Genomic DNA, 24285 nt, shown 5'->3' with positions numbered 1-24285 from the left:
GTGGCATCTCTAGGGCTGAGCGGGAGTGCAGCCTGCGATGAGGCCAGGTGTACTGATATGTTCTCTGCCATAGTGAAATCAAGACCCAGAATCAAGTGTGTGACCTGGTGGCCCCCGGTGTGGGGCTGCATGATGTGGAGGGTGCCATGGTCATGGGCCCCAGGCTTGGAGCTCCCACCGGCACGTGGTGGGCCCTCTTGGAGACACGCCAGTGGCGGAAGGTGAGCAGTGAGGCCTGGTTGCGCAGGGGCGGGCAATCTCCGCTGGGCGGTGGGAGGGGCTGGGGTGCAGCAGCCTGTGTGCGCAGGGGCGGGCAAGCGATGTTGGCGTGTGCTACTGTTTTGACTCTTCCATTCATGTCTCTGGCAACTGTTTCAGATGAGGGACCTGGGGGACTACAGTGTGTACCGGCACATAGTTGGAGACTCACCGGTGGCTGCAAGTGAGCAGTGAGGCCTGGGTCTGCATTGTCGGCACTCCCTCTCTTTCTCTCCCTCTCTCCCTCTCTTTCTCTTTCTCTCTCCCTCTATTTGTCTCTCCCTCTCTTTGTCTCTCTCTTCCTCTCTCTCTCTCTTTCTCTCTCCCTCTCTTTCTCTCTCTCCCTCTCTCTCTCTTTCTCTCTCCCTCTCTTTCTCTCTCCCTCTCTTTCTCTCTCTCTCCCTCTCAATCTCTCTCTTTCTCTCTCCCTCTCTTTCTCTCTCCCTCTCTTTCTCTCTCTCTCCCTCTCTCTCTCTCCCTCTCTCTCTCTCACTTTCTCTCTCCTTCTCTTTCTCTCTCTCCCCCTCTCTCTCTCTCTTTCGCTCTCTCTCTCTGTACTTTGATGGGCGAATGACACACCTTCTTATCTGTATTTCTGTCTTGCAGGCTGTGACTTACAGAATGCCCAGAGAAGACCCGCCGTGCCTCTTCAAGATTGTTGTTTTTCTTAAATCAGTAATAAAGGTTTTATTTGGATTATGTGATATGAATGAATGATCTCCATTTTTCTGGCCACACCTGTATGTTAGGTGTTGTGATTGTGCGTCTTCTGGCGATTTGTTTGGTTCATGATTTTGTGGGGTTGATGTGCATTCTCTTTGTCCGAAGGTGGGGGTGAGGTCGGGGGGGGGGGTGGCGGTGTGTGTTGTTGCCCTATTGGGGCTCAGGGCTGCATGTTCAGTTGCTCAGGGGCATCTGTGGTTCTTCATGTTTGGCTATGGGCTGTGCTCCCTTGTCTGCTGCCGGTTGTCGTCCGACTTTACACCAGGTCAGAGCAGGTGATAGTTTCCTGCTGCTAACGCACCTTATCGCCTGTTTTGTGATCTTATCGCCGATGTGGCTGGTCATTGAGAATGTTGTGGAGTGGTGTTGTTGCGGCTTTTTGCTCGGGAACGCCAACTCTGCATCTCATTAGCGTTAGTTGCCGGGGTCATCCGTGGCGATGTTTTTTGAGGGTGCTATTGCCGGAAAAGTGGTGATATCGGCGGTTAGCACCTGCTTGTGAATGGGGCGATACATTTTTTGCAACTTTGGCTGTGATAAGGTGCCAATAACTCGGCAATAGCTCCTTGAGAATATGCCCCTCAGCCTTCAGACTTGCTCCTCTATACGATCACAAAACTCCTTGGTGACTTGCAGGTGTAATGTACTCCAAGGGAGTATTTTGTCCCATATGTTCACCAAAACCTCACAGGGTAATGGACGGACTGGTCAACTAGTATGGTGAAAGGGCTTGTTCTTTCAATGTGGTTTGAAATCTCAGAGTTTTGCTGTTTCATGTCTGCAAAGTGCTAATTTTAGGTGTATGCAGCTTTGTCAAATCGGATGTAGTAATACACTCCTGAGAATTCACATACATTTCAAAACATGATTTTAGATAAATAACCCAGATATTGTAATGACAATGTAGGAAGTTGGTTCTGTATGATCTGGGTATGTCCACACCAAGAGAAATCTAAGGAAGACATCTATAATTATAATTCTCATATTATTGTGTGATCTGCTTCTTGGCATGCTCACTACTGAGGGTTGGGCTGGGTAAGGATAAGTGTGGATTAATAGTCATTGCAACGCTAATTGCCTGATCCCTAAAACACATACAAGGAAAGAGGCTAAGCTTCTAGTTTTCCCGTTATTTACAAAAGGCTGTTCAAACTAGAAGGCTTGAATATAGTCATGCCAACGCAATGGGTCAATCAATTCATTTAAAACTACATGGAACAAATTTGAATTGCATATATGAAGATCAGTCGCTATCAATTGAAGAATAGACATTTCTTTGTTGTTCTGGTGGAGAGCTGTGGTAGGGTAGAACGACTTCTCGTTTTATTACCACTGCTACATTCACAAATTCTCTTATTGTGCAGTACAGTAAAATTCAACTATTCTGGCATTTTGTTTCTCTCTTCAAATTTAAATATATATATATATATATATTTATTAAACTTCTGTGATGAATTTGCTGAGTAATGCTTTCTGTACTGTATACTGATAAAACTAGCACAATCTGTTTTCAAAAAAGGACCCATCACACATACATTTATCACAAGTGGATATCCTGAACATCTGCCATTGAATTAGCCCACCCTTGGCCTTCAATGGACACTGCTGGTCTACACAGTGCATGCTATCATTCCTTAGTTTGGGCTATTTTCTAAACGTTAAAGGAATAGACAGTTTAGTTGACTGTGCCTGTGTTTGAACCTTGTCCTGATGATTAAGTGACCAAGCTCTCTGTGCTACCCTATATTCTTTTAAAAAGTGCAATACAGACATATCTAGTCAGAAATACTGCAACACAGGGCATCCATCTCTCACCTGTGGAGGTCTGTCTTGCTCCACTTCCTCTCTGCTCCACTGCAAATACCCAACGTCACTTCGAACAAGCACTCCATGGAGAGGTGTTTGTTCCACACCTTCATTGTCAAAATCCTGATCGCCATTGAAAACATTTGGACTTGCTCGTCCTGTTAGAATGAGATTTAATAAAGCCTGAAAGGAAGATAATGAGTGTTCAATTTAAAGCAGTATATTTGTAATACATAGAACACATTACCCTTGCTGGGGAAAGTGAGTTGGAAAAATAGGCATTCAGTATGAAATGTGTATACCATTCTGGTATTACAGCAGAGTTAAAATCAAGTCCCCAATTAAACCAGTGGTGGTACAGTGCAGAAGCACATCAATACAAAGGCCCTCAATTTTCCATACCACATCTTGACCTTGATAACCATCATCTCTGAAAGAATTGATATAGCCGATATCCATTGAGTTTGTACTGGTCCAATGATTACTTCCCTGCTCTTTGTGAATAAACAACTTTGAGGTCTAGTTTCAGCAATAGATAGCATTTGATTAGCAATAGCTTTCTGGTCCACATTGAACAAAGGTACCATAGTTAATTTTGCCTCCTTACTACTTCCAACACAAATGATTGATGTATGTAATTCTTCTGCTAGGACTATAAAAATATACCACCATTGGAATTCTGGATATTCTTGTCTAACAGATACACATTGTTTGGAATAAACCAGCTCAACTAGTACTGTAGTCTGAAAAAGTTGTGATAAAACATTCGAAAACTTCACATTTCTTCACAAGAGAGGAAACAGGAAGACTGAATTAAGTTACCAAGCAGGTAGAAGACCTTTACATTGGCTTTGGCCTCCTAAAATAGTCAGATTCGTAATTTGCTGAATATGATGTGCCTGACTTACAGAGGCAGCTAGGGTGACAGGCGCTTTCTAAGTAATTGAGGACACAGTTTCTAGCCCTGTAAGTTTTGTATGATAGCCTAATGCAGTCTGGATATTGTAGCATTGTTTTGCTCCATTAATTATACAAACACACCTGAAAACAATGATTTGTAGGTAAAAAGTTCAAGACTGGAGACAGTGTCCATAATGACCTGGGTGAGGTGATCACTCTAGGGACAGCACAGAATCACCATGACTTTCAAATAAATTATGTTGAGAAGATCTTCTTAGTGGTGCTTGGCTTGGAGGGCAATGGCATTAGACGCCTGAATCCAGTGCTCCGCCAACCCTGGAAGTGAGCAACAAAAAGACACGCGAAAGCAGTTCAGTTTAAGGAAAAGAGCACACCGAAAGACAGCGGAGATACCAAGGAAGAAAGTGACCCGGTCTAGCGATCCCAGCCCCAACAGCGAAAGGGAGAAAAAGTTCGGAAAAGAGGATCTCCCGGAGCAAGCGATAGAAACCAAGATGGTGCCCGCGAGTGAGACCCTCCACCGCTACCAGACCTGCTGCTGATTGTGCCCAAAAAAAATGAACACCGGAGGACCAGCAGCAAACTTTCGAAAGGTTAGTGCTGGAGACCTCCCGTGGAGATCACCGCAGCATCAATAACAATAGCAGGAGACTCTAGTGGGTGAAGATACTCGCTCATTGTTATAACGAAACTGAAACAACCAAAGGGGGCCGCCATCTTAGGTATGACTATCGGGTAAACAACTCGGTGTGAAAAGAGCCAGCTGAAGGTGGAAAGAGAATTCTCTTGGAAGGCTGCAGATGAGAGGGCGCGCTTGATCAGCTTTGTAAAAACTAGCTCTTCCACAAGAGTGGGGAAGACCTACGGTAGCTACTGACAATGCAAGCCCTGAAAATTGCCGTAAGCACAAAACGAAAGTAAACGAACAGTGCGAGCCGCCATTACAGCCAGGGAAGAAGCACAGCGGTATTTCAAACCTGTAAACCTGCAATTTAAGCATAAGAAAAGCACTTCCAGCGCCACAGACAATAACATACAGTAAGGGAAAAATGATTTTGGCTAAACAACCAAAACCTAGCATAACAAAATGGCAATAGACAATACGAAAACACTAACGTCCAACTTAAAGATAGTCTCCCTAAATGTTAAAGGTCTCAACCACCCAGTTAAAAGAAAAACAATACTAGACTACCTAGCTAAAACTAAAGCAGTTATCTTCCTTCTACAGGAGACCAGATTATCCATTGACGATGCAGAACGGATTAGGGCGAGTTGGGTTGGACAGATGGCCTGCTCTCCAGCCATAGGAAAGAAACGGGGTGTGATCACTCTGATAAATAAGAACTCCAAAATTAATATAGAAGACCAACATAGCGATGATGAAAGGAGAATACAGCTGACGCATTTGAAAAGGGGGGAAGAAAATATCCATGTATTCAACATATACGGGCCAAACACTGATGACTCCGATTTCTGGGCGGGCATCTCTAAAAGGTTGGAGGCACTCCCACAAAATGACCTAATGGTGATGGCAGGGGACTTCAATATGGCATTAGACTACACTGCAGACACATATAGTCACAGTGCCACTCATTGCCTCCAGGCGCACACAACATACTAAAAAAGTTATGTACCAGGTTTAATCTTATAGACACATGGCGGCTACAACACCCGGACACAAGAGATTACACTTTTAATTTCAATCCACACAATTCATACAGCAGAATAGATTGCATACTGATCACAGGAACACACACCCACTTAATAGAACACACAGACATAGCCACAAGAACTGTCTCAGACCATTCCTGCATTAGCCTACTCCTGTGCGGGCGGCACAATGAGAATCACCCAGGAAGGTGGAGATTCAACAGTGATGTCTTGTCAGATCAAACCAACAGAATCAAAATAGAGGAGGCCAGTGAGGAGTATGTTAGCTTTAATGACACGGCAAGCACCGATCTTAAAACCATGTGGGACGCATTAAAAGCCACAGTTAGAGGGACAATTATGGACAAATGCGAAGGCACAGTTGGGACAACTGGAGAAGGATATCCAAAGATTAGAGGCAACTCAAATCTCAGACTCAAAGTACGTAGATGCACTTACAGAACTCACAAAAAAGAAATATGAATTCAACAGAATTTTGAGCGAAACAGCTGGTATGTGGATAAACAAATTTAGAGCAATAAACCTATGCGAGGCTAACAAAGCGGGGAAGCTCCTGGCCTCTTACCTAAAACATAAACAAAGACAGCATACCATCTCATCAATCACACACACAAGACATAAAGAAATACTATGGACATTTAGCAAATTCTATCAAGACCTCTATAAAAAAGACCAAACGCTGGACGAAAATGGGTGTACCGAGTGCCTAAACAGACTAAACCTCCCAAAGGTAACTTCAGAGGAAGCACACACCTTAGGAAGGGAGATAAGCTCAACTGAAATTGAGACGGCAATCAAGTCCCTTAAAGCTAACAAGGCACCTGGGCCAGATGGATACACAGCCATCTTTTATAAGACTTTCTTAACTCACTTACAACCCACTACGAAAAATTTATTTAATACTGCGAAGGGGCGGGGATGGTCTCACATACCATGTCCGAAGCTAATATTATAGTTATCCCCAAGGAAGGCAAAAACACCCAAATGCCCCAAAATTACAGGCCTATCTCTCTGATTAACGTTGATTGCAATATATATGCAAAAATCCTGGCATCAAGGCTTAATAAGGTTCTTCCTCAATTGATAAGTAACACACAAGTTGGTTTTCTCAAGACACGCATGTCACACGATAACACTAGACTCCTGTGCCATATACTAGATAGTGCCGTCAAGTCCGCCAAACCAGCGGTGACCATTACATTAGACGCAGAGAAGGCTTTTGATAGGGTATCGTGGCACTTCCTAGAACAGTGCATGCAGACCTTCAACCTGGGGAACTCATTCATGCGGAAAGAATGGCACTATACGAAAAGCCCACTGCTCGTATCGTGGTCAATGGGGCAGTCTCTGAACCCTTCACCTTGCAGTGAGGGACAAGGCAAGGTTGTCCCCTGTCTCCCTTTATGTTCCTACTAGCTCTAGAGCCTCTGATTAAGGATATAGAGGCCAATGAAGAGATGAAAGGGGTCACCATCAATGAGGTCACAATCAAACTAGCCGCATACGCGGATGACATTCTCGTTGTCACAGAAAGCCTTAAATCCTCTATCACGGCCCTCATGGACTCCATAGACAGGTACTCGGCCCTCTCTGGCTATAAACTCAATAAGGACTAGTCAGAATGCAAACCACTCAATATACATACCACAAAAGACATACTGGGAGACTCAGGCCTTGCCTGGCAAACTAGTTTCGTAAAATACATGGGTATATACTTTGGAAATGACCTCAAAAACACACTGGAACAAAATGAAAAACTAATGCTGGACAAGATAAAGACGCTGTTGGAGGGCTGGTCACCCAAATTCATTACTTGGTGGGGAAGGATAGAAACAGTAAAGATGATGGTCACTCTAATGGTCAACTACCTGGGAAATATGCTCCCTCTAATACTCACAGACGACTTCCATCGCAAAATAGATAAGCTGCTGAATAATTTAATCTGGCGAGACAAAAAAGCAAGGATAAGCCTTAAAAAACTAAGACTGGGAAAAAAACTGGGGGGTTTAAACCTGGCGGATTTTAAAATCTTCCAAACGGCCTTCTTGGCAAAACAGGGGAGTTATTGGATCCTGCCCGACCAGGAGTACACTCCAGTATGGCTAAGATTGGAGAAAGCCATACTAAACAACCTTGAACCCTTAGCCCTGTTAACAGCCAATAAACATACACAAACAACAAACCCAATACTCAAAAATACCAGAAACGCCCTACTGAAGGTAGACCAGAGGATGGAACACAGCATAAAACACTCGAGATGGGAAACTCTGTGGGCAAACGCTAAGATAAAATACAGGGGTAAGCCGCTCTCGATGGGCTCATGGAGGAAAACAGGGATTTCACACCCTAAACAACTTGAAGAAGGTGGGAGTCCCATCACTTTCAATATGCTAAAAATCAAACACAATTTACCAGACATAGAACTGTCTAATTTTCAAAAAATCAAAACAGCACTGACCAAAGCGAGACTTTCCGCCAACAAGCCGTCAATCATCCAATATATGACCAACCTCAATAAATTAGGCCACCAGGTATCGCACCTTTATAGACTCCTAAGCTTCAGCTCAACCAAAATTAACGAAAAGACACACAAATACTGGGAGACCCAGCTCGGAGACACAGTAAGCGAAAATGAGACCCAGACGCTATGGTCCTCCCCCACACAAAATAAAATATCCCTAGCTCAGACAAAGTTCTGGACACTACATAAAATCTACTGGACCCCAGCGCGCCTGGCGACCCTGGGACTGAACACCAATGACCAATGCTGGAATTGTAATAATGGAAAAGGGGACCTGGCCCATCTCATATATTACTGCCCCAAAGTTAAGGCATTCTGGTAGAACAGTGGTTCCCAAACTTTTCACTCCTGAGGACCCCCATTGAGTCACTACTGGAAGCCAGGGACCCCAAAGCAGTTTGTATGATTTAAATGCCAAACATTAAAACTGCAATTCCCAAAAAATAACACACGTGTGCACACCAAACAAAGACTAGACTTGAATTACTAAATATTTAAGCATTTTCATATTAACAATATTTGCAAAATCTAAAAATTTTAATGGGAATCTTGGTACTGCATCTCGCAACTAACTTTTCATTGTTTGGTTTCATTTGCTGCCCGAGGCTCCTGCTCCTGCCAAAGCGGGACTGGAAACCTAAAGCTGCTTGTCACACGAGTCTCTGTATAGTGCACAGCATGTGAGCCTGACCACTACAAAGGGGACTTTGGGGGGGAAATGGTGCATTTTACAACACATTTGTCATTATATATTAAATTGTATTCGCTTTTAAAGCATAGTATATAACGACTTTACTATGCACCAGCATACAACAATCTTTTGGCAATCTTCAATGAATGACAATCTTCAATAATTCCCTCACTACTACCCCTCCAACAGTGCCTCTCATCTCTCCATAGCTCCACTGTCACAAATATTTAATTTATTTTATAGCACCTTTCATACCACTGTAGGGTTTCAGAGCACTTTACATCACACATACAGTGACAATGAATCATACGTGTGTGAATCAGTGAATAGAAAATGTGACATAATTCAAAGAGGACTATAAGGTGTAGGATTCACATGTCATCCATACTGGTAGGCATTTTTTAAGAGTGTTTGGTCTAGAGAAGCACAAAGTCAGGTTTCAGAACATAACACAGGGGTTAGCATCGACTATAATAACAATTATTTATTTCTACCCAAACAAACCTTTTTAGCAGCATCGGAATAATGAAAGACTGGGATAAAGCATAACTTGTACCATGCAGTTTGCATGCAGCTCTTTAATGGCAGTTCTTAGCTCATTGTGCTAGATTATGATTGAATCTTGTGAACTGCACAATAACAAAAGAAACTCTATGGCAAACGCAGGAACCCACTGAGCTATGCACAAAACAAAATACTGCTTTAAAAAAATGCAAGGTAGACATTCTTTGCAGCAGGCATAATAACCATCTGCACTTCCTTAAATGAGTCAAAGCTGCCACTGGACAAAACCCCCATCTCTCTCCAGCAGGTACATTAATCACCTGAGTTATCTTGACACTTTTATTGCTGCCCAAAAACTGATGATTATACAAGGAACTATGCAGTGCTTTTAAAACTGCTGCCTGCGGACCCCCTGGGAATGTGTCACGGACCCCTGGGGGTCCGCGGACCCCAGTTTGGGAACCACTGTGGTAGAAGATCTTCGCCTTTTTAAATAACATGCTAGGTGTTTCTCTTAAAACGGAGTTCGCCACCCTGGTGACTGTCTTTATTAGGACAGACACAGATTCTCAACAAGACAGAGACCTACTCGATCTCCTGCTCACAGCAGGAGTTAAAATGGTACTCAGTAAATGGAAAGACACCCCCAAGGCAACGTTTAAGGGATGGTTCAACTGGGTGACATACCTCAGGGGAGCGGATACAGTGGCCCTGCAAGACTCACCGTGGAAACAGCCCGACAGGAAAATGTGGGCTTCTCTGGACAAGTACCTAGACCCGAATGACCAGCCCTAAAAAGGCCTAGTATAACTACCCAGATAGCAACCCACATTAGATAATAGCAAACACGCTAATTTCTCCCTTTATGAGATGCCTCTTCTCTCTCTCTGCTCTGCTCCTTTTTCCCTGTCCCTCTCTGTGTTTTCCATGACCCATATGAGGACAGTGGGTGGGGGCAGCCAAAACAGGCAAATTATAACACAACTTACATAGCCAACGTGGGCAGCCCTGTAACAACAAGCGATGCAGAAAGCATGTTATATGTTATATGAATGTGATATGTTATATGTTTTTTTTTGTCAGATTTTGTGGGGGAAAAAAACAAAAGTTTTAATAAAAAACTACTGAAATAAAAAAAAAGAGAAGATCTTCTTTATTGAACTGTGTAGAGAAAAGTCTAAAGACCCAAGTACCAAAGGGAGCACAACTGGAGTGTCTTTAAAGCAAGGGGCATGTGTACTGTTTAATACTATAAGCAATCCAAATAATTATGAACCAATTGGAGTGTGTCTACCACGCTATTGGAAAATATTGGAAAGGACATACTGGTGAAATTAATTTACAATCATTGACAAATATGATGGAAGCAGAGCAGAGTTTGTGATAAATACACATTTAATGTCCAGCTTCACATGACACATTTGCCGTTTTTAGAGCTTCATAAATAAAAAAAACACAAACATAAAGATCTACCTGTAGTAGATAGATATTTAAAAAATCCTCTTAGTTTTGAGAATTTTCTTATGAAAGTACAATATACCTATTGCAAAATATGAAGGCTGAGTTTGATGCCCAATGCTTGTTACAAATGTTTGGAAAATGAGCTAAGTTTACTGATCTCTAATAAAGGCCATAAGTTATTTCCGAGTGGTAATCGATGGTCGCATTTTATATTCTGCTCCATCTGACCTTGTAAAAACAGAATTAGGGAGGCCGATTCACACAACTTTTTTTTCAGACGTAAGGAATACTTATTTCAAGAATCTCCAGAGACAGTACTTGTACTGGACTATAACCCTCATTATGAGCTATGCCAGAAAAACAATGCAGCAATACTGCAAATTAAATTTAAAATGTTGATGAATATAGTAATTTCTGATTACAGTATTACCACACTATTTCAAGCTTTCTCACTCAAATAGGACAGTAATCAAGGAGATTGGTGTTTGTGCGTTGTTTTCTGGAGGCTTGCACATTATTCTGTGAATTTTTGCTCAGACAATGTCTACCTCTTTTAATAGGTGAAATGTGTTGAGGGAAAATCCCAAAAAGAACTAGTTTACCATACATCTTTTAATCCACTTTGGGCCAATTTTTCATATTTCCATCAGGATTACTGGGAAACATGTATTGTGTGCCTATATGATGTACAGTTACCTGTCTCGAGTCTGGTGTTGTGCGCGTCTCTGGCACCATGCTAAAGTTTATAATATCAGACAAAGAGATAGAAGCCACACTTTAATAAACACTCATACTGCGTTATTTCAAAACCAAAAGCTCTTAATTGCAATTCATCAACATTTAAAAATGTCAGCAATGGCACAGTGACTAAATAGATGCCCAAACATTTCACTTTTAACCTATATAAATCCTGAACCATTTTTCCTAATTTGTAGCCCCTTCTCTGACATTGTTGTGTGACAAAACCATTGTTATGTTCATATGGAAACACAATCAACAATTGGGTAGATCCCTCAGTATGCTCACCTGTCTACAAATCAGATTTCCGAGGCTGAATTTTAAGAGATGAGATGTTGTGAAATCCATGTCCTTGTGGAGCCTAACGAGTAAATTCAAAACAGTTATTGGGGAACGAAAGCTAGCTACATGCTCATGAACCAAAACTGTTTAAAAGAGGCCAACCTGTATGTAAGTACATTTTTTGTTTTGTAAATATGTTATGTCATTATCATTTACATATTAAAACAGCATCAACTCACCATTTTTTATATATAAACTCATCAATAACAGACTACTGTTATCTTTTTATTTGCAATATTTAACACTATTAGAAACATGAAATATCTGATTATTCTTATAAAAAGGCACAGGAGCAAACAATGCACAAACAAAGACAAATAAAAGCAGGAAGGAAAAACAACCAACAATACAAAGACTTCCACTGCATATCTCATGCACAATTCATAGACAGATAACTAAACATCGCTTTTATTTCTGTTTTATTTTTACAGAAATCAAATCTAGAATCCAATCCTCAAAAATACTTTTCACTTTAAATTTCCACAATAAAAGCTTTTTTTTTGCCAGTGACCCGAACTTGATCTATCCATCACTGCTCATTTAGTGATGCATTGTTGAAAGGTTTAAGCAAACCTAATTGGCAATGTATTCAAAATAATTGATACATGCTCAAATTTTGATACCCAAATCACCTCATTTTGTACTCATTCTAAATGTAGAAAATTGTATTTTGGCATTTTTGTTTTTTCACATAAATATTTGCTGAAAGTTATGTATATACTGCACATGTAGTTTATTGGTAAAACATCGAAATGTGATCAAATCTAAGGAAAACAAGACATCTTAATTGCACCCATTAACCCCTTCAGGAAAGATGTAGAACGCACCCTTTTGCAGTTTTTGAATATCTTCAAAGATCAAACGTTTGCTTATTGATAATTTATGTATATTATCTCTATCATATTTAAACCCAGATATTTAAAATCATCGATTTTGTCAATGGGCTATGGCCTCTTTAAAGCACTTTTACATACATTTATTGATAAGCACTGAAAGTGAAATGCTTTATATTAAGAGGATTTAGCATGCAAGTTGCTGCTATAACCTTGATTGAGACTACAGTTCTGTTTTTGAGTTCGGCATCACAATTCAAAATAATTCAAGATTCATTGACTATGAATGTGTTTCTTCCAAGGAGGTGACTAGGATAGCTTACAACCTCATTTAGAGCTTGACAGGTGAGCTGCCAAGTGAATAAACCAGCAGTGACCCAGAGGCAGCCACCGACCAAATACTGGATTTGCTGCTGGTGCAGCTGCTTTTTTTGTACAACTGCTTCCTTCAGTAAGATCAAACCAGTTTCAGCAAATCAAGAGGATGCCTGTCAACACATAATGATTTACGATACACCAATGATTTATGACACGTGATTTATGATGAGCAACAAAAGGATGTATTACACCCCAATTTATTATGGTTCATGATGATGATTTAAAAATTATGTCCAGGGGAAGTGCAGAATGTGTAGATAGATATGCAAAGGTAATAAACTGCGGCCAACAATGACCACAAAACTATGCAAGTGTTGGCTGTCTTTCGGTAATACATATATATAAGAATTGCATGCCATCCTGGAATGGGCACAGTGCGGGTGTCGTAAAATCTTCTGCGCCGCTTCCCAGCTCCAAAATTCTGTAGTGAGCTGTTGTATGTGGGGCAGTGCCTTATATCCCCCCTTTTCCATCTTCCCACCGATCTCGGGGGTGTACCTGATTGGGGGATTCGAACATCACCTGGCCCCTCCATTGGCCAGGTGAACCAGCGCCTCTCTGGCATGAGTTTGCCCCGCGGGCAGTGCCCCCTTCGCCTCAGGGTGCTTCTAGGCGATAAAAACGAGCTCCTTACAGGGCTCTGGCGTCTGTTTTGGCACTGGCCCTCGAGGCCCCCTTTGGGGGCGGCCTCAGCACATCAAGAGGATGCTGGCACACCTGTGATGCCATAAAGGGATGATGGGCCAAAGAAAATCAAAGGACAAAGTTTGTTCCTGTCCAGCAAAGGTGTGCGGGTGGCAATCAGGGCAAAATATTCCTGACATGACTTCAATAGCTTATGAGCCAACATTGGATCTGACATCCGAAGAACAACCAACTCCAACTTCCAAATGAGGTGGTGGAGAAAAGAGGGTCCCAGTTAGGAGAGTCCCCAATTTTTGTTGGTTGTCCCATTCCAAACCTCTAAGTATTGCCCTTAATAATAAAGTGGGGGTGTTCACAGCCCTTCTATATTGCATCATATCCTTTCACTCGGTATGTGTGAAACACTTTACTGTTTTAAGTCATAGTAAAATATACATTACAATTACATTTTTGTTATGATGAAAAATAAATACCAAAATCTAAGCAGCTAAACATTTACCTTGCAAATGTTCGAGACAAAAGCAAACTATACAGAAATAGGATGACACCGTGACTTCCTTCCTTTTTGAACTGTAAAATAGGGAAGAGGAATATAATTACATATCTAAATTGGAGAATAAAATTACAGTTCTTCAGCGTGGAAGCAAACTTGTTTATTAAAAGTATTTGTGATGTTCAAAGTTTAGAAACTGCCCACAATTTAAAGTATATTTAGGATTCTTGATTGGTATTTGAAACGCCCTGAAAATTAAATAAATGCTACAAAATAAACTGATAAATCAAAAATACATGCCTAAAAATAATTGATAGTAATTTAAAACAAATATATCTCATTAATGGTTGATTTGCAGATACCAGAGCAGTCTCTAGTGGCACAGTGACCCAAAAAAATCCCTAAAAAAAACAGATTGTAGCAAAGCCTGGAGTAAATACCACTGTCTGAAATTAATCCAAGCATTCCATCAATCACATTTTTTTGTTCTAAGTGAGATGCCCTAAGCGCAATGGTGTGTCCAAACATGGCTACTCAAGATACTCTGTCCATTGTGAAAAGACTGAAACCAGGCTGGGGCAGTGCAGTGTTGCTTTTGTTTCCATTCACAGGGGGTGTGGTCTAGCAGTTTGTGCTGGTCTGCTCTTATTGGAGGAGGACCAGGCTTGATCTGTGTAAGAGTGGTCTTTGTGTTTGTACTGGCACAGATAATAAAATATACAGAGTATTCCCTATTCCATGCAGACAAACTGAATGCGCTCACTTATGGCCTGCTCCGAACAGATGGTAAATGGGACAGGTGATGGTAAGGGGCCAGTGGCATGCGGGGATTCTATGGGCTAAAGGGGTAAGTGATCATTGTCCTCCGTGTCCTAGGGGGAGGGACAGACTTGGGCAAGGGTTTCGCTGATCGTACAACCTGAGCCTTATAAGATTTTAATCAATTACATATCTGACACAGTGTTCCTGCACCTGAGAAATCCAGATGTGGGAACACCTGGCCAGTTGTAATCCCACCTGTGTGCAACACTCTGCCCTACTGGTAATTAGGGCCTTAATGTGTAGTGTCTTATTGGCCCAGCCAGTCTACTGACTCCACAGCTCTCTGTGTCAGTACCAGTGGTTCTATGGATCCTTGCCTGTTTTTTGTAAACAACTGCTGAAATATCCCACTATGGCTTTGAGAAAGAAAATACTACAGGGAGTGCTGGTATCTTTAATTTTGTAGTCGGTAGTGGGGCAATTTATGGGTCAGACTAACTAATACATTTCTATTTCCTGGTTAGCTGCTCCACAATTGAGGGACCAACATTGTGATGTGATTAGAGGGACAGGCAGCTGATTGATCAACAGAAACAAAGTGAAGGTGAGACCCCGTGACAAAGGCACGCCTTACAGCCATTCCTGTACGTCTTAAGGGCTTCTTAAGAGCTTTCAGGGAAGGAGTGTGCCCACCAGGAAGAGCCACCACTTAGCTCACCTGAACTTGAAGATGTTGGTTTCTTGGAGAAGCCCTCTTCTGACCCCTAGTGGGGTGAAGAGTGGGCTACTAACCATTATGTCTCAATTTTTAGTTGCCTTAGGCTGGTTAGTGGCTTCCTTACATGTGTGCTTTTAGCAGTAGCAAGGCAATGTCAGCATAACTTTTGTTGGGCCTTAGGCTTGCCAACAGGGAATCGGTAATACTCGGCTTTGATGTTCATGTTCTTCCCCAAGCAGGAGTGGAGCTTCAGTTTCCATGTCTAGTCCTTGGCAGCAGGGTGGTAGCCCGATAGTAATCAGTGGCAGTGCATCTATCCAGCTTTAAAATTCTAACCAGCTAGTTAGCACTGGCTGTCTCTGCGCAGAAGGTGTCATAAACGTTAATCAAAGCACCCCCACCTCACAGACTTCACCACAACAGACCTTATGCCGCCATGGACACCAATGCATTGGTTTGAGGTCATGTCCCCAGAAACTCTGCAAAGTTTGTATTAGTGGGCCTGACAATGAATGCACTGAATTGGTTGGATCTCAAAACCCAGGTTGCTGGGTTTTCAGTTGGGCCCATTACATAAAAGAGTCTTGTGTATCTGAGCTGGACTCCATCGCTGTCAGCTACAACTTTTGACTTTCTCCTGGTCTCATGCAACCACATACCCGTGGGTGGCACTTTGATCTCTTAGGCTCTCGAATTCACTAAATACTTTAAAAATTAATACCTTCAGTTCTACTGATTGGATTTCATATGTTTTGATGTCATTTTATTTATTAAAATGTATTCTATTTTTTTTAGTTGGTTTGGGATTTTTCTTGTGTTATGTTTTCACTTTATTACTGTTTGTGTGTTGTATAAATACTTTGCACAGTGCCTCTAATTTAAGCCTGACTGCTTTTGTGCCAAGCCACATGAGGGTTAAACCACGTTAATTTACGGACTTTTGTGGTTCAGCCTGACAAGTATTGTGGTCGTTGCTAGAGTAGATTTTTTTACCCCCTCAAACAATAACCCAATTTTATTTTGCATTAGTAGCAGTGGTGGGATTCAGTACTTGTGTTTGTGCATTGCCACTCAGTGATTTGTGCAAAACTAAAAATTCCAAAAATAATCTGACATCAAATTTGATTTCATATCTTTATTGCCGACCTCCCAATAGAACTGGATAAGCTCAATGTATATGCATCTAAATTAGAGGGAAAAACCACAACTGGCATGCTCTATGCGGATGATGTAGTCTGAATGAGCAGAACCAAAGGTGGCCTAAAAAGACTCTTGCAGAAATCAAGCGACTACACAAAACAAGTTCGAAATAACTTTCAATAAAACCAATGTGCTCACGTTCAGCAAAAGGTCCAATAGAACAGTCCCCAGGTATCCAAATAACACATAATATCTCAGGGGCAAGATTACAAATACCTTGGAGTAATAATTGACTCAAAAGACTCCTATCATGGTTACAAAGCCCAAATGAAAACTATCAAGAAGCAAATAGGAGAAGAAAAACATTATAAAAAATTGGAGATGAATCCACTTGTTGGAATTAAAAAAGAGATATTAAGAATAACAAGAGAAGGCCTAGAGGAAGGCTTTTTAAACAAAAAAGAATTTGAAAATCTCAACATCGGTTGTCCCAGAACTCCGGTTCTGTATACTCTCTCAAAAATACACAAAAACATCACTAATCCCCCAGGCCGTCCTATATTGTCAGGATGTGGTTCAGTTCTTGAACCCATCGGTCAATATATAGATTTTTTTATTAAAGATTATGTCCCCCTTCAAGATACTTATGTCAGAGACTCTATGCATATGATCAATCTCCTGGAAGATAGACCATATGACATCACAAAGGATTGGTTAGCGACTCTAGACATTACTTCATTGTACACGAATATACCACAACAAGAGTGTATACAGGTTATCCAGGATTTACTAGAGGCTAGACCTAAACCTAACCACGTTCCAACTTCTTTTATCATTGCACTCTTACAGATTGCACTAACACACAATTATTTTGTGTCGGAAGGTAAAAATTACCAACAGTGTTCCGGGACCAGTATGAGGGCAATTTTTGGCCCAAATCTGGCGAATATTTTTATGGATCACCTAGAACACAAGTTTGTCCTTAATGACGACAATATATACCATTCCAAGATCACCTGTTGGAAAAGGTATATAGACGATATTTTTTTGATTTGGTCTGACACTATTTCTGAATTCAATGCTTTTGTTTTCTACTTAAATTCTGTCCAGCCACATTTGAAGTTTACATCTACCATACATGAATCGAGCATTGCTTTTTTAGATCTAAACATATTACATGATGATGGGAAATTGTATACTTCATTACATAGAAAACCTACGGAGCGTAATACACTACTTGCCTACAACAGTTATCACTCGCGTGCACTAAGAGATAGTCTACCCCATGGACAGTTTTTGCGACTGCGTCGCAACTGCACCAAAAAAGAGGACTATATGAAAGAGGCGTATATTCTGAGAGAGAAACTGTTATTGAGGGGTTATCCAAAGAAGTTGGTAAAAAATTCCTTAAAAAGGGCTTGGTATTGCCCGAGGGAAACATTACTCATTCCAAAAGAGAAATCTAAAGTAAACAAACTTATCTGTGTTACCACCTTCGGTATACACACGAATCCAATTCGCAGGTTAATCACAAGAAACTGGCACATTATCAAAAGTATAGATTCTAGCATTGATGCCCCGATGTTTGCCTTTAAAACGGGAAAGAACATAAAGGATCATCTTATTAGATCATCAATGGAAAACCCAGTACAAGTAACGAGATCATTGGAATCAGTTTGGGGTTTACCAGATTTAAAAGGGCACTACGAATGCAGCAATTGTGTGGCTTGCAATTTTACGGTTAACACAAAAAAATTTGAACATGGCAAAGTCGATCAGCAATTAATTTTTTTTGCAAACTGCAATACCAAAAATGTAGTTTATTGTATACTGAGTCCCTGCGGGTTACCCTATATTGGACAAACCCAACAGATTGTGAAAGCACGGATAGGACAACATCGAAGCAGGATCATAAATTTGGTCCTCAATGCCCCTTTAGTCAACCACTTCTTAGAGAAGGGCCACACAGCAAATGACATCCGCTGGCAAGTGATAGATAAAGTGGCTGCCTCCAATAGAGGGGGAGTTTTATCAAAGATACTACACAGACTAGAATATCGTTGGATTGAACGTACCAATTCTATCACGCAAGGATTGAATTCAGCTGAAGAATGGCGTGGATTCATTACTACTCTCATTTAGATCTTTGTCATTCTATATATGGTACTAAATCGACATTTTTGCTTTCCCAATACTTGTTTAGTATTGGCTGGCTGTACTTGGGCTGTAGACAAAAGTTGGCATATCTGTATTGACACATCAACCAATATTACAAACAGTGTTTTCTGTTGTGATTAATTGAAACATTGCTTCAGAATAATCTTTGACATATATGTTGACCTTTCATTAATGCGTGATCGATATGAAGATCTTTTGTATGGATAACAAGTGTTGATTTGTTAAAAATCTTTTAATTGTAGGCATTAAGAAAGTTTTGAGTATAGAACTAGACTGACGCACCAATTATGAACCGCCTTCAAAAATGTTCAGAATGTATAATAATATTTTTTCACACTTTAATGTATAATTGATCATGTGCTTTTTTATTTGTTATTACTTTTTTATTTTATATAATACGGTAGTGTCCCCGCATACTTGGATAGAAAGACTATAGAGTCGCTTGAACTTTATTGACAAGGATCTGCAGACATTTAATTACACGCATTGGAATAAGTTGCCCCAGTTACTTAGTAATATGAGATTCTCCCTTCCGCTTTCTTCACTGTAAACGCTATGGTAGTGTCCCCACATACTTGGACAGAAAGATTATGGGTTTGCTTGAACTTTATTGACAATGACTTGCAGACATTCAACTGCACGCATGGGAATGAGTCTCCCTAGTTACTTAGCAACACAGGATTCTCCCTTCCGTCTCTTCATTGTAAACGCGGCATTCTGATTTGCTGCCCTAGATCCAATCATGTTTAAATATTGACGTTCCTCCACCAATCACTGTGATCGTACCAAAGCAGATTGAACGCTGTTCTCCTGTTGTAGCATAATACGGTAGACCTATACACCCGGAAGATTTTAAGAGAGGTATGGACGATTTCCTTTATCCTTTTTAAAAAAATCTTTCCAATGGATAATAGGACAACCTTTTACATAAGGTGTTTTCCCTTCCCTTTCTTTCTTTTCCGTTACAGGCTATTGAACTCCTCGATAAAAGCGACAGCTATTACGCCGTTCGCGTATATGGGTTCCGTCCTTCAGCTTCCCGCCAACAAATTGATTTTTACGCTAAACTTCCCTACCATTCTACAAATATAGGATAAGCAACGCTTGGGCATTTGTTTCCTCGTGAGTTTCTCCTCACAAGGGTAAGTGATAAGTGTGTGCACTGTTATTAACGTGGACCCTTATAATCCATTCTTTATTACTAATATTTTTTCTATCCTTATATTTATAGTACCCGGCCGGGCCCCTGTGAGTAGTTTTGTTTCACATTGAGCACGGTGACACAACTTATATCTATGTTAGGCAATATCCTTGACGACCAGGTAGAGAGATCACACACTAATGCTCCATTACCATTTTTTGAAAAAAAGAGCGCATTTTACTCTGACGATATTTTTCATTTTTTATTTTTATTTTTTAGGTGTCCCTATATTAAACTGTCCTGACGAGACCCACTATCTAGAACAGGGTCGAAACGCCGTTGACGATAAAGGCGAATCATTCTTTGACACTTACGATGACTAAGTGTTGACAATTATATTTCTTCATTTTCTATGATCTCCTTTGTAATCGAAAATTGAAACCTTTTCTATGTTGCACTTTATGTCACTCCTTTTTGTTTAGGTTGATATTTTTTTTTCACTGGGACATTTGTTCAGAATCATGTATTAAGATTGTTGTTTTGTGTATTATGTATTGTGATACTGTGTTCATTTTTCAAAAAACTATTTTACTATGAGTATAAAGAACAAAAGTTTTTCACCAAAATTCTAATGTGTATGGCTAAACTTTTCTTTCTGATGCCACATTTAACCCTCTTTTTTCTTTTTGATTAATATTTTGTATCGTATATCAGATTATTATTTATTAATCCACATGAGCCACTGTTTCCTTGCAACAATAAGTAACCAGGCTCCATGTGAGTAGGGTTTCCTTGTCTCCCAGTTAAAAAATTCAAATGAAAACTAAAGCATGGTCCCTAATTGCAGCTTTTGAGCCACTTCAAAAGTTTTTGGGGATCCAATCTGTACAGTCTCTATTGAAATTTTATATCGCTAAACTTCTCCCCACTATTTGAAATCAATGCAAACGCCTCTGTGGTTGCAAAACAATGCTGTTAGAAGCCCTCAATTTAAGCACCTATAGGCAGTTCTTTTGTCTCCCACTTAATGCATCCCCAGCACAGATTAGTCTGGAATTTACTCTAGAGAAGCAACCTTTTGCAAGACAAGGTGCTTTCGTAAAACTTTGTTATGAGCTAAGAGCTGCCAGGGAGGGGTCGCTTGATCATTAGCTCTGGTTAGAACTATTGTTTAGCACTCAAAAGTCTACTTTCAGAGATTACCTACAGGAATGTACAAGGAACTTGAAAATCACCAATCTGTGAGAGCAGCCGATTTCATTCCAAGTTGTTAAGAAAGATATTAACAGCAACATGTGGAAGTTGGCATTTCTCAAAATTAAGAACGCCTTTGCAAAGCACTTACAAGCATGGATCGTCATAAATTCTGATCAAGTTTTAGTGCAACAGTCATATCTGGGCTCTTGTTATTCCAGCATCATGAAATTTAAATTTAACAGTAAATGCTTTAGAGGTCTTCTCACACTAGACCTTTGCACAGTCACTAGTCACTGGCAATGAGAACGTCTGTAGATGTTACCAAGTCAAAGAAACAATTGAGCACATTGTCTGCATATGTCATGCACTTTTCTATGAGTGAAGACTCCTATTATATCAATTCCTTAACAGCCAGGGAGTGCAATGTTGTCAGCAAGCTGTTGTTGCATGCCACACTAGAGACATCGTAAGATTAAATGCATGTATTGTACATTTTTTTTATCATGCCTGTGAAAAAGTTACATCAATAATGTTCAACTATGGCCATTATAGTTTAACCTTAAGTACCATTAATTTTTAAAATGCATGATTGACATTTTATGATGGTATTATGCAATGGTTTTAAATAACTGTGCATTAATAACTCTTGAATTCTTGTTTTCCTTAGATTCTATGTTTTCTAAATTCTCCTTAGTTTTTGAATTAGCTATTTTTACCTTTTTCCAAATTTTACCTCACATCCATCTTGATACAATGGGGTTGGATCTGAGTAAAGTTGACAGTCTCAGCAAGGTGGAGCTAGAGGCTCGGCAAGGAGAGAAAACTGAATGTGGGAAATAATGTCACCAAAGTGGACCTCCAGATAGCCCTCAGAGTATTTGAGGAGATCAAAAGAATGCAAGCTGCACCAGAGTAGCAGGGGAAGAATGACCCTGAGGATGAGAAGGTAGACTTTGAGAAAGAAGAGGAGGAAATGGACTGGCCACAAGCCCTGAGCTGCAGCAGCAGAAGGAAGAGGGTCACTTGCCCACAGGAGTGTGGTCCCCTGTCAGGGCAAGGAGCTGTATGTCCTCCCACAACCTTTCACCAGAGGAGCTGGAGGACAGGAAAGCTGAGAGAATCATTCAGCTGCTGCAGGCCAAAATGAAACTGGCTGCAGAGTAGAAAAAGGCTAAGGTTGACAGGGCCTTGGAGAAGAAACCTTTGCTGCTCATGAGGGGAGTGTAAAATAGCTGGACCTTAAAGCTGCCCAGTGCTAGCAGCAATGGCGGCAGCGATACCCCAGTGTACCATCCACATTCCTAAAGATCTGGTGCCTCCGTTGTTGTGGGGGGTTAGAGTGACAAGTGGTAGGAGGCTTATGAGGTTGCCTTAGAGATATACAGGGTACCTGAGAAGAAATGGGGAGCCAGCCTTTGGTAGCATTTTCCCATTGAATGGAGAGTTGCATTACTGGGCCTAGGGAAGGGAGACAGGGTGAGGTATCCACTCATGAAGGGAACCTTTGTCAGAAAGAATGGCCTCACCCCTGAGACGTATAGGCAGTTTAGTGACAACCAGAAGCTGCCTCACCAGTCCTGGATGGATTATGTAGATTTGTTTTGCAAGGCACTAGACAGTTGGGTAAAGGGCAGTGATGTGAGTGATCACAAAGGGATGCACAACCTGATTGCCAGAGAGGACATGTTCAGTAAATATGTGCGAGGCTCTGCCAACACCTAGTGGATTGTAAGCTCACTGACTCCAGGAAGCTTGCCAAGGAGACAGACCACTGACTTAGCACCAGGGTGTTGCGTAGTTCCCATAGACCTATATAGGATCTGCGTGTTTAGACAACAGAGACTGTGGGATTGGTGTCCAGACTGATTCCAGACACCCCGACCGTGTATGTTTGCCTGTACACTAGCTAGCTCACAGTGCCACTAGAAACCCTTCCTATCAAGGAGAGAATAGTTCTCGACAACTATCGAAAATGACAACTCTGTCCCATCAGGGATCGTGAAAACAGTGCAATACTTTCTATTCGATCACTCATACTAACTTTGTCTCAGCGTAATTCACAGAATAAATGGTAGGCACGTTTTCAATGGGCATTTATTGAACCGGCGTAATTCTAGTGTAAAATAGGTGTGCTGAAACAACCATTAGACAGAAACAGATATAAATGATTATAAGCACCAATGGAGTAAAAGGATGGTAGATTTCTACCATTGTGCTAAAACAATGAATACAGGCAGGTATAAAAATACATGACAGTAATATTGCGTTCTCCTACGATGCGACCCTAACATAGATGTACCTAAGTGTACTTAGCATGTATGTAGGTATAGAGCCGAGAATACCTCTAGGATAAAGTCAACCCCATAACTTGAAGTGAGAGACTGTGGGACCCTATCTAGGTCTCGAGATGGACATCCCGTGATGTCAGACCACTGTGAGCTGGAGTGTCTGTGTGCAGGAACATCAGTGTCTTTTGTCAGTGTGTCAACATGGAAGTCCTTTTTCCCCCCTCCCTGCCTCAGCAAAGATATGGTGTTTATATACCCAAAGTGGTACCCTCAGGGGATGCACCTTGCTGAGTCATGTCGGACTTAGGATGATGAAAGGAATGACCCTGATACATAGTTTTTATGCAGGAGATGGTAGTCCTGCTGCGTTTCCAAGAATCCTCATGCGTAATGAATGAGGCTGGTTTTCAGGGAAACCCCACGTACTGTAAGCAGTACCGTAACTAGGTAAAAGGTCAGTACCAAGAACTGTTATGTAGTGTAATCGCTGGGGAGATATAAGTAAAAGGTTTGGTTACTATCTGAGCCTATATTGGGGTACCTGTATGAAACATAACAAGGGTCCGCTAGAAGGTAACTGGGAGTAACCCCAAGAAGGGTGGTTCATGTTCCCCTCAGCAGAGTGATGGGGAGAACCAGGGAGACACAGGCAGGTCTCAGAATAAGGTGGGCTGAAATGGTTTCCATTCCCCTTCTGAGAAATAGATGGAAGGTTCTTTTTGGTGGTAGCCCAGGGTGCCCCATTTCCAACCCCAGTGCTTTGATTGTTCTCAGTTAGGACACAAGCAGGGGGACTCTGCCTGGCCTAAAAAACACTCACTGGTAGGAACTTTACAGGGGTTGCCAATGTGGCCTTAGGCGTACTTTGGCATCTTT

General features: G+C 41.2%; 1 protein-coding gene across 2 annotated transcripts in view; it reads right to left on the bottom strand.

The window, feature by feature from the left end:
* Window positions 1–24285, bottom strand: part of MINDY4B (MINDY family member 4B) — a 312806-nt gene that overhangs the window by 34093 nt on the left and 254428 nt on the right. For both annotated transcript variants that reach the window (XM_085633533.1, XM_085633534.1), the window contains exons 9-11: window positions 13992–14062; window positions 11583–11655; window positions 2797–2970 (exon numbers count right to left, since the gene is read on the bottom strand). In XM_085633533.1, coding sequence (XP_085489659.1) covers window positions 2797–2970; window positions 11583–11655; window positions 13992–14062 — 318 coding nt within the window. The remainder of the gene's footprint in view (window positions 1–2796; window positions 2971–11582; window positions 11656–13991; window positions 14063–24285) is intronic.

Source organism: Triturus cristatus, chromosome 11 (assembly GCF_964204655.1).
Source record: "Triturus cristatus chromosome 11, aTriCri1.1, whole genome shotgun sequence".
Lineage (NCBI taxonomy): Eukaryota > Metazoa > Chordata > Amphibia > Caudata > Salamandridae > Triturus > Triturus cristatus.
This window is presented reverse-complemented; position numbering and strand designations above follow the sequence as displayed.